This window comes from Euphorbia lathyris, chromosome 1, assembly GCF_963576675.1.
Source record: "Euphorbia lathyris chromosome 1, ddEupLath1.1, whole genome shotgun sequence".
Lineage (NCBI taxonomy): Eukaryota > Viridiplantae > Streptophyta > Magnoliopsida > Malpighiales > Euphorbiaceae > Euphorbia > Euphorbia lathyris.
Genome location: NC_088910.1, coordinates 86,610,300 through 86,626,678, shown reverse-complemented (window position 1 = coordinate 86,626,678; position 16,379 = coordinate 86,610,300). Strand labels below are relative to the sequence as shown.

General features: G+C 37.5%; 2 protein-coding genes and 1 long non-coding RNA gene across 3 annotated transcripts; all 3 read left to right on the top strand.

Moving 5' to 3' along the window:
- Positions 1–1,732: 1,732 nt before the first annotated feature.
- LOC136205218 (acidic leucine-rich nuclear phosphoprotein 32-related protein) lies at positions 1,733–4,854 on the top strand. Its single transcript, XM_065995723.1, has 2 exons — positions 1,733–3,242; positions 4,344–4,854. The coding sequence occupies exons 1-2, from the start codon at positions 2,133–2,135 to the stop codon at positions 4,614–4,616; spliced, it is 1,383 nt and encodes a 460-aa protein (XP_065851795.1). The 5' UTR covers positions 1,733–2,132; the 3' UTR covers positions 4,617–4,854.
- A 1,187-nt stretch (positions 4,855–6,041) lies between these two features.
- Positions 6,042–7,194, top strand: LOC136211032 (uncharacterized). Its single transcript, XR_010678293.1, has 3 exons — positions 6,042–6,071; positions 6,167–6,244; positions 6,550–7,194. It is a non-coding gene; the product is annotated as an uncharacterized lncRNA (long non-coding RNA).
- Positions 7,195–10,136: 2,942 nt separating this feature from the next.
- Positions 10,137–10,880, top strand: LOC136211021 (uncharacterized). The gene has a single exon (XM_066002521.1). The coding sequence runs from the start codon at positions 10,223–10,225 to the stop codon at positions 10,733–10,735; it is 513 nt and encodes a 170-aa protein (XP_065858593.1). The 5' UTR covers positions 10,137–10,222; the 3' UTR covers positions 10,736–10,880.
- Positions 10,881–16,379: the final 5,499 nt, after the last annotated feature.

The window sequence follows — 16,379 nt, the reverse complement described above, 5'->3', positions numbered from 1 at the left end:
TTCCTAATTGGATAAAATATTAACAATAACAGTGATTACTAATATTCCTAGAGCTATAAGATTCATCCACATTTCATTGTTTTCCATAGTTCCAAGAGAAGGCGTAGAATTACCCATCACTGTGCAGATCAAGGCACTGCTGCTAAGCTTTGAAATCTGATCAATCTGGTGAGGCATAGGGGTGTTCAGATCCACGGAGAGCTTGATTGCCACAGTTAATATGGTCAATGACATGGCATTGATGCAGAAGAACTTGTTAGGGAACTAGAACTTTCTGCAACGGAAGCCATGGATGAGATCTTTAGCCATCACAATTGCACAAACCAGAGATGCCACTGCTATATAGATACCAATCCATGCAGTCGATTCAAGTGCAATCTCTACTAGTAATCGTCTTTCCCTTCCCAATTTGGGCCTTTTTTTCATCAATCTTGCGCTTTCAATCAAATTAGCTAGGTTTGAGACGTTAATAGCCGACACAATAAAATCGTTTTTTCCAATTTGTGCATCTGTGTAGACATCATCTTCATTTCGTTTACATGGGTAAATTACATATTGATGACGAAGGAGAAAGGGTAAGTGATGACAGAGGAGTTAGAGAGAGGAGAGAGAGACTTAGAGAGATGAGTTAGAGAGAGAAGATTTAGAGAGAGAAAGGGAAAGAGAAAGATGGAGAAAAATTGGAAAATGGAAGAAGACAATGATATTTTAGTAATTATATAAAGGTAAAATGTATTTTTATAATTTCATAAGGAGTGAGTCTCACTTTTTATAATGAGTAGGATGAAAATGATGATGTGGCACGTTGACTTTGGGTTGACCGGTTATAATTACCGGCTGTACACTTTAGTGGGAGGTCACTTAAAGTTTGTATATCAAAGTGTGAAAACAGGTAAAAATTGTATACCACGTATGTAATTTATCATTTTATTATTAAAAAATTTATATAGATTTTTTTTTTAAATTATCTAATTATATTGAACTAAAGTTTATGAATTATATATTTTTTAAGATTTATAAATTTAAAACCTAATTTTTTTAATTTAAAGTATAATATCATTTTTTTTTGTGTGCATACAAGTATAATATCATTTTTTATTTATAATATATATGAAAATATTTAAAATTAATTTTGATAGTATAATTTAATTGTAATTTTATATTTGATTTTCATTGTAATTTCTGACCTATTCTATAAGGGTTGAATGGTATTTAAACATATTCTGTAAAGGTTCAATTGTATTGAAAGTTTGATAATATATAAATATTTGCTTTCTGTCATTTTGATATTTTTCCTATCATTTCGGATATTTTTCCTTTTTTGTTCACTGTCTTGATTAGTTGTCGACGTTTGTCTTTATTTCTCAAAAAGATCGCAACATTTTCCTTGTAAGATCAAGTAACGCACATATTAGATTCAAAAAAAATAAATACTAGTGGCAGTTGAGTAATATATCAAAACAATCAGGGTTTCTTCTCTGTAACCTCGATATATGCAGCAGCGAAGGCGACGTGTCAAACAGGGCAAGGCAAAGCACAACTCAACCTGCATACTTCTCTAAAACAAACACACAAACCTTTCATCTCTACCGTCTATTTTTCCATGTCATCAATCCGTGCCACTACATCCAACAGTCAAAATAGCTCCAATAATTAACCAGCTCCATCCAGCCTCCTGACCGAATCGTAGCCGAGTTCCAAAAACCTCGAGCCATACTCGAATCTGATCTCGGCTACACAATACAAACGCCCGCACATAAATAAGTCGGCATTTTTTTTTGTATATTTATTATTTTTATTTGTTATTTTTTTCCCCTTCTTCGAAGCTAAATTGCAACTTGAGAGGGAGAGAGAGAGAGGGAAAGGGAGAGACCGTACATCGATACAGGAATTAGGGTTTTAAACGGTTCTAACAGATAGCTATTGATTCTGGTTTTGGGATCCCTAATTTTAGTTTTTAGGGCTACAGTTAGCTTTATTGCAGGCTTGGACATGGATTTTACTTTCTGATTTGGATTTTTATCATATCTATGTTCTGAATCTGTTGAAAGAGAGTGATATATTTTCCTTGGTGGTAAGAACAGGGATTTCATCTCGTGTATATATATAAGAGAGAGGCGGTTTTGTATTTGATGGATGAGATCTGGGAGCGGGCAGTGGAGTTAGCTTTGGACGGGCAAACGGACCACGCTGCTGCACGAACACTAACCCTGGACGGGGCGGTGAAGTGCGTTCAAGGACGGCTGCCTCCACCCAGCCTTTTGCAGAAGTTCGAGAATCTTCAGCATCTTTCCATCGCAAATATTGGAGTTTCGTCGCTTGAGCACTTTCCTCGACTCAGAAATCTTCAGAAACTTATTCTCTCTGATAATCGCATCGCTGGCGGTCTTGAGTTCCTCGTTGAGGCTGGCCTTGACTCGCTTAGGGACCTCGACTTGTCCAACAATCGCATCCCAAATCTCGAAGATCTTGCCCCTCTGGCTGAGTTAAAACTAATTTCTCTTGATCTGTACGAGTGTCCTGTCACTAGAGTGAAGGATTATCGGTCTAGGGTTTTTGGTTTGATCAAATCGTTGAAGTATTTGGATAAAATGGATGCCGAGGAGAATGAGAGACCTGAATCTGATGATGAAGAGGATGAAGAAGACGATGATGAAGACGATCCTGGCAGTGGAGAGATTGATGGAGAGGAAAGGCCTTACAGGTTGAATAATGGACATAGTGAAGGAGCTGAAGGGATTGTTGATGTGGATGGGGATGAGGAGAGCGATGCTGATGAGGAGGAAACTGAGACTGTTAGGCGGATTGATGGACCCAACCAAAATGGGTTTAGAGTAGCAGCTGTGGAGGACAGAGATGATGGAGATGATGAGGAGGGTGATGATGAATATGAAAATGAATCTGGAGAAGAGATTGATGAGGAAGAGGGTGATGAAGATGATGTGGTAGAGGTGCATGAGATCGATGATAGTGATGATGAAGTGGATGGGGTTGAAGATGAGGATGATGACGATGAAGAAGACGAAGATGACGAGGATGATGAGCTAGAAGAGGTAGATAATGATGAGGGCGATTTTGCAGAGCCTGAGAGTACAGGCAGGTTAACAAGTACAGAAGGAGAGATTGATGCTCATGAGCATGGAGAAGATGATGTAGAAGACGATGATAATGGAGAGACTGGAGAAGAAGAACAGGGTGTTGATGATGATGGAGAATTTGAGGATGAAGAAGACGGGGAGGAGGTGAGATACACTTGGATTTATATGATCCATTTATGGTATATAGTTGCGCTATTTTCTGGTGTGTTGTTTTTATTGTCATACCAGTATTCACAGTTGCAGCCTCCCATTACTTATTGTTGTGTCTGATTTTATTGATATCTCAGTTTTAACTGATACTAACTTTACATATACCTGCTTTTTTTGTGTTTTTATGTGCATTTTGCAGGAATAAGAGGACTTGGGTTTAGTTGTTATGATCTGTTTCTTAGATGTTCCAGTATCTAAAGTGTCAAAAGTCTTTACTTTTAATCTCTGACACATTCAATATTGCAAGTTTTTCTGAATTAAGTTTCTATGCTAAAATTGCCATGGGCGTTAAATGTGTAGAATAGTTAATCCATTGAAGTGATTTATTTTTTTTGTAGTTATAACCTTAATAGATTATTAGTTTAGATCTAATCAGTGTATGGATTTCAAAGGGAGAATTTTGAAGGCGAGAAAGATCTGAAATTGACAAAATAAAAAATAAAAAAAAATCACAATTTCTTATGCTAGTTCTTCCTGATGTATTTAATTTTGTATGATTAATATTATACCTTTTGTTTTAGATTTATGATTAATTTTGTATTTAATTTTGTATGATTAATATTATACCTTTTGTTTTAGATTTATGCTTTGCATGCATATTTCTTGCTTATTGAATTGTTGAGGTGCAATTCCTTGTAGTTTGATTCTAAGCTGAGATTATGCTTATGGAGTTTATGTTCATGTAGTTATGCTCCCTCCTGATTGACTAAAGGAAATATTCTTGGTTCCAGTTTTTTTTATCATCTACTGTTTACTTGTGAGTTTTTTTTTGCGTTTAATATTGAAGGCATTATAAGTATGTATGCTTTGTCTCATGACTGAGGAACATGATTAACTAACTATACTATGACTTTGCTTGATTGTTCTTTGCTACTTTGTTTATTTTGAGGTTTATTAGACGTTAATTGTTGTGCTGTGTGATTTTGAAATTTGATAATTATAATCACACTGAAAATTTTATTATTTATGAGGTGTTATTTATTTACTTTATTGATGCACTGATTTAAGCGTGATTTTCTGCAACTGGAATGGCAGGATGAAGACTCAGGTGCAGGGTACTTGGTACAGCCAGTGGGTCAAGCTGAAGTACATGATGCTGGAGGTAGTGATGGAGAGCTAGGAATTGAAGAAGAGGAGGAAGAAGTTGAAGATGATGAGGAAGTAGAGGTGATACCGTCCACTTCATCATCTCAACATAAGAGGAAAAGGGATGAGGCGGAGGAAGATTTAGATGAGAAGGATGATGAAGAAGAAGATGAAGACAATGATGTTGTGGAGTACAGTAAGTCATCAAAGAAGCAGCGGTAGAAAGATTGTGCATTGGGAAATAGAGAAAGAACACTTGTTAGATAAATATTGTTTGGTAGAGAGACCTGAAGTAGTTGGGGAAATGTTGAAAAGGGAATTGTGTATCGTTGGGTGAAGTGCTAATGTTTCAAAAGGTTGTTAGTATTTATTATTCTTCTTCTCCCGCTTTGATTTTCTTATATAGCCGTTGAGTGAGTTAAAATTCAAATGGCAGTTATGAGGAGGGTATTTCCCCGCCCATTTTTGTTCTCTCATTGTCCCTTTCTGATGTTGGATTAATTCTGGAGGGAGGAGGGCAAGAGGGATAATTAATTTTATATAAAAAAACAAATTTTAAACAAGTATCTTTATTCTGTAATACTAACCTTTTTTTGTTTATTTATTATTTATATAAAAGCAGAAATGGCCGGGAAGGGCTAATGCAGGCTTTTATTGGGCTCTGAGAAATCGGGCTGACAGTGTTTTCTTAGGCTTATCTTGTCATAGTGTGTGTTGCAGGTAAGGTTTGGTAGGTTGGAAGCCTACTATTAATGGTCCAACTCGATTATCGGAATATAATATTCCTCTTGTATCCTTTATCATAAATTTTAAATACAGATACGCTTTAAAAATAGTCTTCTTGTCTTAACCAAACCGTTCGTTCTTATAGCAATTGTAATGGTTAATCTCAACCATTCGATGCTCATGCTGTACATTCGATAATCATGCTACATCTCAATTCATTATTATTAGTAGGCTAAATTTATAATTAAGTCCTTGAAATTTTTAAAAATTGAACTTCTAATTATTTATTTTTCATATTGAACTTCTAAACTTTAATAGTTTTAGTATAAGTCCTTGATATTTGATTTTAACACGTCAAGCCTCTTAATAATGACTCTGTTAACTAAACTTTATTAAAGACTTAATTCTTAAAATCTTAAAAAGTTCTAATGCTTCAATATGATATTTGTCTATAATAACAAAAATAAAAATACTGGTATTTTTTTTATCACTATGTTTTATATATATTAGTTTAGAAGTGCAATTTTACGTTAAGAGCATCTCTAACAATCTTTTAGTTGAACTCTTAAATTAAAAGTTGAGGGGAAAGAATTAAAAACAGTTTTTCGGTGACTCTTCAAATCATTAAGAATCTCTTCGCCATCTCTATTATTAAGGAGCTCACAGAGTTTATTTATTTTATTTTTTATTAAGTAGTCTCCCTCCTTTCACTACTTGATAACTATAACAATAATTAATGATTTAAATATAACATATATACTTCATGATTTTAATGATAAAATAATAAATAAAGAGTGAGTAGGAAGAGTATTGTTGAAAATGATATGTATTAGTCATTTCTTAAATCACTAAGAGTCAATAGTTTATATTATTTTTTAGTCGGTGGACTAAGTATCAAGGCTCTAAATTAATTCAAATGGTAATAAGCTAGAATTGAAAACCTCCTTAGCGGTATGTGAGAGACATCTTTTTACATTTTGGATTTATGGATAAAGTTTGCATTTTTAACTAAATTTTCTTAGGATGTTTTTCGTATTGCTTTGTAGGTGATAAAGAAGGTAATGAAAATGGAGGAAGCTGGACCCTTTAATGCTCCTGTGGATCCTGTTTCTCAGGGATTACCTGTAAGTGCGAATTACTAAACGATGCATTATATATCTTAGTAGAGTGTGGAATTTTTCTGTTTGTTGCTTTCTAATGGACTAGATTTCCTTTCTACTACCTCATGACGTCTCTACTATTTTCCCTATTGCTAAATAATATGGACAATAACAAGTGTTCTAGGTGAATAGTAATACTAATGTTGTTTGTTTCCTTGTAATTATAAAAGTGATTAAGTGGACTTTGAGGAAGACAGCTTCCTACACCATAACTAATGTATAACATGGATTGACTCTCTCTTTCATCTCATGCATGTTGTGCCAAACAGGATTACTTCACTGTAATAGATACGCCAATGGATTTTGGAACATCGGAAAAGGAAAATGACAGGGAGGGAGGGAGATGAAATGAAACAAAAAAAAGATGCAAAATATTTTGCCCCCCAAAATCATCCCAAATCAACAATGCTATAAATTTTCCTATTGTGCTTCCATTTCCAAAAATACCCGTACACTCTTTACTCCTTTCTCCTGCTACATTTTCTTCCTCACACCCATTTCTCTTCATACGCGCTTTCCCCTCTAAACCCTACCTTCCTGAACAATGGTGGTTTCTTCCTTACACTGTGGAGATAATTCTGACCTCGTTTCCCAAGTGGAGAAGAGTGAAGCCAAGACCCCGGCAATTAAGGTTGACGCTGTAGTATCTTCGCGCAGGAGGGTAAGTGCGAGGTTACAAGCGAACAGACAGAGAGCTGAGGTTGTATTAGTAAGGAAGAGAGCTGCCAAGGAGAAATTAGTAAGGAAGAGAGTCGAGTTGTTAGATGAGAAGGACGCTCAGAGTAAGAAAGTGTGCCCAAGAAGGGTCCATGAGTATGCTGAGGTTGTAGAGGAGAATAAGGTTGGTGAAGTTGTGGGGTCAAGTGAAGGGAGGGCCGCAGATGAAGTAGTTATTGGAAATTTGGGGGCCCAAAACGGGGGCTGGGCATAAGCCGCCAGAAGGGGCAAAAACAATAGGCTTCTCCCCTATAGAGACGTCGTCCACCTTTGACTTCTTGGATGCATAAGAAGCCGCCACTTCAGCTGCGGGACGTTTCCCGTCCTTTTTGCTTAAAGCGACATCCACCTTATCTTTGGCCTCCAGAGCCTTCTGTCGCCTCATATGTTTTGCAATCACATTTGCTGCATTAGTCTTCCCCCTACCAAAGGGATAAAGAAAAAATATATCAGACGTAAAGATGATAAAAATACCTCCACAGAGGTCTTGGTAGGGGTTATGATGGATCTCCCCGTTGCGGATCTCTACTAAGGGCATGTCCGCCCTCATGAACTCAAAAACTTGGTCGTACGGCCAATGATTTATCTTAACCGACCTTAAAAGCTTTACAGCATCCTCTTTGCTGGGTTAAAAATAAAACCAATATTCGCCCGTTTCTTAGGATTGTAATTCCAAAATGTTGGAAATCTTAATACGACGTCCGCCACCTTGATGAAGAAGAATTTGCTTCCCCAGTTGTGGACATTGCGACATTTTACTATGAAAAGGTGAATAGCCTTTCAACTTTGAAAAGGTTATGTGGACCTCCACCCTATGCTTAGTTAGCGTATGGAGAGAGCGGAAGACCCCCGGGGCTAAAACTATTCCTAGATTCGCCGCCAAGAACGAATCACAAATGAGATCCAGGCACCCGTTGGGATGAAGCTGGAAAATTGGGATTCCAAAGAATTCTAAAACGTTCCCTATCACCTAAGGAGAATACCCTATCCACGTGGCTTTGATAAACAACAAAATACCCTTCGTGGGGCATGGCGGGACGATGGAAAGGTTCAAGAACTAAGCACTCAACTGCGGGCTTTCAGGGCAACTAAACCCCAAAAATCTACCCTAGATGGGGTGATTTCCATCTTAATGGCCTTTCCCTTTTTTCTTAGGGACCGAAGAACTGGATTCCCCCCCCCCCCCCTAAGATGAGGGATTTGGCGCCTCCACCGTGACAACCGGAGTCGCAACAGGAAGAGGCACCAGAATTCTTTCATATATTACTTGAATCTCACTAAGGTCTAGAGTCCTCTCTAAAGAAATGGCACTAGGAATGACTAAAAGATGATGCGAAGACGAAGTAAAAATCGGTATAAACCCAGAAAGAGCACTTACATAAAAATTCGAAGAGGATTGAAGAAAAGAGTTCCCCCAGGCAATGGAAGAGTTGGCAAAATATTTGAGAACAACGAGATGAAGATGAAAGCTAGAGAGCAGGAAGAAGAGTAGGAAAAAACCCATAAAAATGAAAAAAGTGACTTTTATAGGGCAAATGATGGTAACAGCTGGGGATTTGAGCCCCAAAATGCCACATGTCTCCATCTCAATAGCACGAAAAAATATGTCCGTCAGAAGCAATAAAGGCGCCTACACGCGCGGAAGATGGGAACCCTTAAAGGACTTAATTGACATTTTTGGGGGGCCTTTTGATAACATCTAGATATTATCTTTGGGGCAAATCTATAAGAATCCATAAATAGAAGGATCAATTGGTACAAAAGCACCGTCACAAGATAAGATTCACCAAGTCAAGGCAGTGGCATATGCCAGAAGCCATATGCCATAAAAGAGACATTGCCACGCGGATACGCCTCGTAAAGGCCATACACCATAAAAGATCTATGTCCGCCACGATGGGATAGACATGCCTTCCAAGATAGATTCACCCTTAGTGTCACTAAGCTATTTTCTAGAAAACCGCTACAATCAATAACATTAAATGGTTCCATAAAGACATTAACGAACAAACATAAAGAATGTATCACTAATAGATTAGAGGGTATTAAATGAACTAAATTTAACTGAACTCTTTTTACTAAAAATTGAACCGATAAATGGAATTGAAAATATTAATTAATACTATAGTAAAAAGATAAAATAATAGAACTGAATTTTACATTAAAGAACTTAATTTATGATTCCGTAAAAAGTTTACGGAGCTAATTTACTTTCAATATATATATACCTCGGTTAAAAACCAATTAATTTTTAACTGGACTTTAAGTTTTGCTTTTAAAAAAAAAAAAGGCAAAATGTACTATTACCTTTGATCTATCCAAAATTTATATGTTTGGCCCCTGACCTATTATGTGGTCACATTTAGCCCTTCACATATCCCAATTAATTAAATCACACCCAACATTGATTCTGTAATGTATAAGCAATTTATTGTGGTATTAGTAAAATTTTTAAAATATCATTGAGGCTAAAAGGATATTTTACATCCAGCCTAGGATGAGTCATCGTCATCGTCTTCTTCGCTTTCGCCGCCGGTCCCGGCTTCTGCGATGGGCTATGAAATTTCTAGAAATCTACTTTTTCACTAACTTTTCCTACATTAAACTCATATCTTTTCGTCGTTGGTAACAAGAATCTGAGATTTTCCTCCGTCACTAGAGCTCGCACTCGGCGCCATTGTTGATTTCTTCGCCTCCATGGACGTGCTTGTTACCACCGGAGAAGCTGATTTTATCACCATTCCATCCCCTAACTGATTATTAGTATTATTGTTGCTGCAACAAATGACGACATTCGCCTTGCAGCCGCCGCCGTTGACGGGAAAAGAGGAATTGCAGAAGCCAGGAAAGAAGCTGTTGCGGAATCGAAGAAGACGAAGAATGAACTTGTGATGTAAAATATCCGTTTTGGAATTTTTACTAATGCTACCATAGTTTAACAGAGTTAATCTCAGTTAACTTTCCATCCGTTTGGGTGTAATTTAACTAATTGGGATAGACGAATGGTCAAATGTGACCAAATAATAGATCAAGGATCAAACATACAAATTTTGGATAGTTAAAGGATCAAATAGTACCTTTTACCTAAAAATAAATATCCAGTGGATAATATTTAAAAATAGAAAAGTAATTGAAAATCCTAAAGTTTTGGTCCCCCAAGCAAAAATTGGTAGTAGAAAAAAAGCAGGTAGGAAATAGCATTGAAGAGCATATCTGAAGAATAGAATGTTGATACTCTCATCATCTACTACCCCTCTATTCTCCGTACGACATGGCGTTTTGAGAATCAGAAAAACATCTACAACCATGGGAAGGTGGAAGCCACTGAATTACAATTACAATGTAACTAGAATTAGAAGCATGGCAAAGGAGGAGGAGAAGTCAAACGATGTCGTAGAGATAGGTGCAGTAGCAGGTGGGTTGATCTCAAATCCAGTAATAGGCTGGTCTCTGTACACCCTAAAAACAACAGGGTGTGGACTGCCACCTGGACCAGGTGGTTCAATTGGGGCAATTGAAGGGGTTAGTTATCTGATAGTAGTGGGAATAATAGGATGGTCTTTGTATAAAAAAGCTAAAACAGGCTCTGGTTTGCCAAATGGTCCGTATGGCTTGTTGGGTGCTGTTGAAGGTTTCTCATACTTAACTTTGCTTGCTATTATAGTCGTTTTTGGTTTGCAGTTCGTCGATAGAGGCTATATTCCTGGACCTTTGCCTGCAGATCAGTGCTTTGGCTAACAAGATAAGGTTCAAATCAATGTATGGATCTCATTTGCTGCTCAATTTTAATTTTTTTATATGGTGTTAATTTCTGTTATTTTCTTAAATGTAATGAATATTATATGTTATCTACACATTATAATATCTACACATTTTTTAGTAATTTATTCTCAAATTTACCCGTGATTACATGAAAAGAGAGGTTTAAATTAATCCATCGTAATTGAGTATGAAAATAGAGGACTCTCGTAATTTTTTTTATCAAAAATTATGATTGTCGTCTAGAACTTTTAGGTTGATATCAAACTCATCAGTACAAATCTCCATGAAAGAAGAAGAATTACAGAAGAAAATGGAGGCTTACGGTAAGGAAGAAGAAGACCTTTGGGTTTCCCAGAGGAAGAGAAAGGAAAGTGTCAGGAGATGAAGTAAATGAGTTTGGTCTTCCCAAAACACTTATCTTCCGTAAATAAAGAAGCAAGATTGTCTTTTGAGGGCAATTCGGTCATTACACCATCAATAAGGGCATCATGGTCTTTTTCCCATTGATAGCACATTCTAGAAGTGGTCCATCCCCTTGTGGTAGTCCCTCTCTTATCCAACCAAGACCCAAACAAATCATCACCATCCATTTTGATCAGGATTATCATAGGGCTCTAGTTTGGACACTTGTCTTGTCCTTTTATTTCCTTAATTAAGAAGTTTGCTTGGTGACCACACCTAGCACAATATAAAAACAATAGTTGTATAATTTTTTTCCTTAATGAGAATATGTTAATCTTGTGATTCACTCATTCAATTTAATATGGTATCAGACAAAAGATTAAATTAAAAGGCTATCCCTTTACTTACCCACCATGGCTGGTCCGATGATCACATCCAGAAGCCCTTACCACCTTCCCCAGAACGAGACGACGGCATTGTCCCTGGTCTCACAGGTTCTCACCGGGCCGAACTACCATCAATGGTCTAGAGCTATCAAGGTAGCTCTAATGTCAAAGAACAAATTTGCGTTTGTTGATGGCACCATCACAGCACCTGCACTCGAAGACAACATGTTCAGTCAATGGGAAAGGTGTAATGACATGGTTATATCCTGGATAAATCATGATGTTTCACCTACCATTGCAAGAAGCGTAATGTGGCTCGACAAGGCGGAACATATCTGGGCATATATGAAAGAGCGCTTCGCGCAGACAGATTCATTGCGGATACTTGAGCTGCGAAGGGAAATATACAGCATGAAGCAAGGAAACGGAAGTGTCACAGAATATTATACCAACTTGAAGGTTTTACAAGATGAGCTAACGAACCTGAGACCAATGCCGAAGTGTGTTTGCAGACAGGCGTGCAGCTGCAATGCTTTCAAGGCCTTGCGCGATCAACAAGACGCGGATCAGGTTATCACCTTCCTTCAAGGGTTAAATGAATCATATTCTACTGTCTGTTTGCAGATCTTGTGATCGAGCCGATCCCCTCTTTGAACAAAACATACACCATGGCCATACAGCACGAAAGACAGCTTGGCCTTGCACCTATAAAAGGAAATGAAGGAAATGAAAGCAGCATGTTCGCAGGATTTACTAACATAAACGGCAAATAGGGTACACAGAACAACGCAAAGAACAACAATCGCAGAAACAACGACCAAAGTTCATCCCTATGCACCTATTGTGGCAACACAGGACACACATAAGAGATATGTTTCAAAAAGCATGGCTATCTACCGAACTATGGTAACAGAAACAAGAATCCTTTCAGAACCAATCAGCCCATGGCAAACTCAGCAGTGAATCAAAGAAAAGATAAAGACTCCGGAGAGGAAGATAACAAGCAAACAAACTCAGAACCATTCACTCTAACCAAAGACCAGTACCAAAAACTTGTTGCCCTATTGCCAATGAATCAAGGAAAGACTCCGGCCTCGGGCAGCAGTGTCAATACTTTTGTCAAAGGAGACAGTTCTGGTAAAAGTTTTAACCCTAACTTTGTCTCATCATGCTGGATAATTGACACAGGGGATACGGATCATATCATTTGTGACAAACAAATGTACAGCTCATACAGCAAAATTAAAAAATGCTGGGTGAACTTGCCAAATGGAGAAAGGGTCAAGGCAGAATATATTGGCACTGTGACTTTAAGCCCACAGCTTGTTTTGCATAATGTTTTGTTTATACATGCATTTGATTACAATCTTATATCGACTAGTAAGCTATTGAGTACTAGTGGACCGTGCGTTGTGATAACGGGGTCAATGTGTGTGATACAGGACACAACAATTTGGAAGAAGATTGGCTTGGCTAGAGAGCATGAAGGCCTTTATTACTTGGAATACCCACTACCAAATGTCATTTCTGTTTTTTCAGTTAGAGCCAGTATGTGGCATTTACGTTTTGGTCATCCCTCTCGTGAGAGGTTGAAGGGCCTCAATCTATCATGTAATGATTTTGATTCCCTTAAAGAAATGCCATGTGACATTTGTCAAAAAGCCAAGCAAAAGAAAATGTCATTTTCACTAAGTCATAGCATAGCAAACGAATGCTTCGACTTAATTCATGTAGATATATGGGGTCCAACACAAGAGTCACACTCTAGTAAATGATATTTCCTAACCATACTGGACGATCATAACAGGTATACATGGGTCACATTAATGCAAACAAAGGGGGAATCAAGCACAGCACTATACATATGTCAACAGACAATTTGGCAAGGACATAAAAAAAAATACGAACGGACAACGGACCTGAGTTCATCATGAAGGATTTTTACGCAGACAATGGAATCACACATCACACATCATGTCCAGAAACGCCATAACAAGGTGGTAGGGTAGAATGCAAACATCAGGACATCATGAATACAACCAGGGCACTCATGTTTCAAAGCTCACTGCCTCAAACTTTTTGGCCAGAAGCAGTTAGTCATGCAGTTTATCTCATAAACATATTACCATCCACACCAATTCAGGGCCAAACGCCTTACGAGCGTCTATATGGGAAATGGGCAAACTTAGATGACCTGAAAGTCTTCGGATGTCTAGCATATGCCTCAATATTGGACAGACACAAAAGCAAGTTCACAGAAAGAGCAATGAAGTGCATATTCTTGGGATACAGACATGGAATCAAAGGGTTCAAACTTTTGAATCTAAGCACTAACATTATTTTCTTTTCCACGCATGTGAAGTTTTTTGAAAAGTTTTTCCCCTTTTCAGAAGAACACAGGAAAGGCGACATATCATGTTGCAGTGAGGAAGAACTGGACTCACTTCATAGAGTGTGCATGAATGAAGATGAAGATGAGCCATACATTACAAATGAAGAACAACAGGCCATACCAGAAATAATCCAGCATGTTGATGAAATACAAGAGATTGAAGAAAATTATGAACAAACAGAAGCAGCAGCACATGAAAATCAACAAGGCAACACAAGACAACAAAGAACAAGGAAACTTCCAACCTATCTCAGAGATTATCATTTGGCATTGGTGCAAGGCTCCACTTTGCCATGCTTGACCAATTCCCCACATGCCTTATGTAAGCATCTATCTTATGATAGACTCTCTCCGGCCAAGAGGGTTTTTTCAATCAATCTCACATGCCACCGGGAACCTACAACATATCAAGAAGCAAAATCAGAGAAAAATTGGGTGGAAGCAATGAACAAGGAATTAGCTGCGTTAGAAACTAATCAAACCTGGAGCTTGGTTACCTTGCCTACTGGTAAAAGGCCCATAGGCTACCGATGGGTCTACAAAATCAAGCACAAAGCCGATGGGAGCATTGCAAGGTTTAAGGCCAGATTAGTGGCAAAAGGGTACACTCAGCAGGATGGAGTGGACTTTACCGCAACCTTCGCCCCTGTAGCAAAATTTACAACCATCAGGACTCTATTAACAATAGCCATTGCAAAGAAATGGCACATACACCAGCTAGACATTGATAATGCATACTTACATGGGGAATTGAGCAAAGATGTCTACATGACAATGCCACTAGGGATGACTCCGGAGAACCCACGGCAAGTATGCAAGCTCAACAAGGCCTTTTATGGGCTCAGGCAAACAGGCAGGCAATGGAATGCAAAGTTAACAGCCACCATCAAAGAAATGGGTTTCTTTTATGTTGGGGTTTAGTGTCCTATGGACAATTGTTCTAGGATATAAACTTAATGTAAATGAAATGTTCTTTATATCATTTGTTTTAATAAGATATGGTTTCATAACTATATAAAGGCAACTTCTTTTAAGAACTAAATAAGTCTAATAAAAGGAATTCCCTAAGTTTGTTTAAAGTGATTATAAAGTGTTCATACAAGCATGAAGTGAGACGAAACTTTATAATAAACTAATAAACTTAAAACCACCCCAAGTCAAGTAATATGTTTAGAAATAGGATTGACATATCACTGCTGAGACTTGCATGTAACAATGTCTTCTGTCGAGACAGAGAGCTGATCTCACAAGCTTCAGATATGCAGATATCTGGACAGTTACATGGATCCGATGAAAGGGAGTTCATTAGGATTGGGGACCCGACTTGAGATAACAGGATGGGTAAATTTATCCTTATCATCTGTTCATCTCATTGGTATTAATAGGTATAAGTAATCCTAAGACTCAAAGGAATGTTAATTAGTGATTCTGGATTATGGAATGTGATGCTTTGATCATGTTGTAACACGATCTATAACAGAGATGACTCTGGGGTGTGAATGGCAGACGTTGGGTATCACATGAAGTAATTGCAGGATAGTTATATATTGGATTGAGCATTTGTCACTCCTAATAAATGGGAGATACGTCCAAGGATCGCTTGTGGAAGACTTGACTCTAAATCTTTGCAAGGTGATAGCTTAAGACTTGAAATGCAGATTTCACTTAACCTATCTAATTGGAGTTAACTCGGCCTGTACAAGTAAAACGAACATCTCGCTATATGTGACTTGACATTATCCATAGTCATATGATTCTGTTCAAGGATGTAATTGATAAAGGATCGAATTATACTGTAACTAATACGGAAAGGTCAACGACAGAATCAATCTGTCTTCTTATAGCTTTGGGGGAATGTTTCGGATCAGCCAATCACATTTCGCGTACTCATTCCGTTATGCAAAGATTAAATATAATTCTAAGAAAATTAATTTAATGGTTGCATATGGCTAGAAGCAATAAGAACCTAATGGGTCACACATAAGACTTGGAGCCCAAAAGAGAAACAGATGTTAATTAATTGATGGAAGCCCAACTGAGTCCACTAAGGCCCAGTACATAGGGGGGCGATTTTATGTATATAAAATGCATAAATAATTAATTTGATTTTTAACAATTCTAATTAGATTATGATTGTGAATTAAATTAATTAAAGGATAAATAAGTTAGGAGGTTTAATGAGATTAAATTGCTTCTATTATTATCCTGTCAAGTTATTATTATTATCTTTATATTTAGATATAATTATAGATAATAACTAATAAGAATTTTATTCCGAATTAAATTCTTATTCAGTAACCTAATTCTATCTAACTAGGGTTTAGATATAAGAGAGTATATATACCCCCTTACATGAGAATTTCGGCCAACCCTAGCTAACCGAAGAGAGAGAATTTCGACACCCCCAGTTGAGGAGAAAATAATCCACCGCTTCCTCCCG

What these genes read in the sequence shown, in the direction of transcription:
- LOC136205218 (XM_065995723.1), top strand. Translation starts at nt 2,133, where the DNA reads ATGGATGAGATCTGGGAGCGGGCAGTGGAGTTAGCTTTGGACGGGCAA. An exon ending in ATGAAGAAGACGGGGAGGAG is followed by an intron (nt 3,243 to 4,343) that starts GTGAGATACACT and finishes CTGGAATGGCAG; the next exon opens with GATGAAGACTCAGGTGCAGG.
- LOC136211021 (XM_066002521.1), top strand. Translation starts at nt 10,223, where the DNA reads ATGTTGATACTCTCATCATCTACTACCCCTCTATTCTCCGTACGACAT.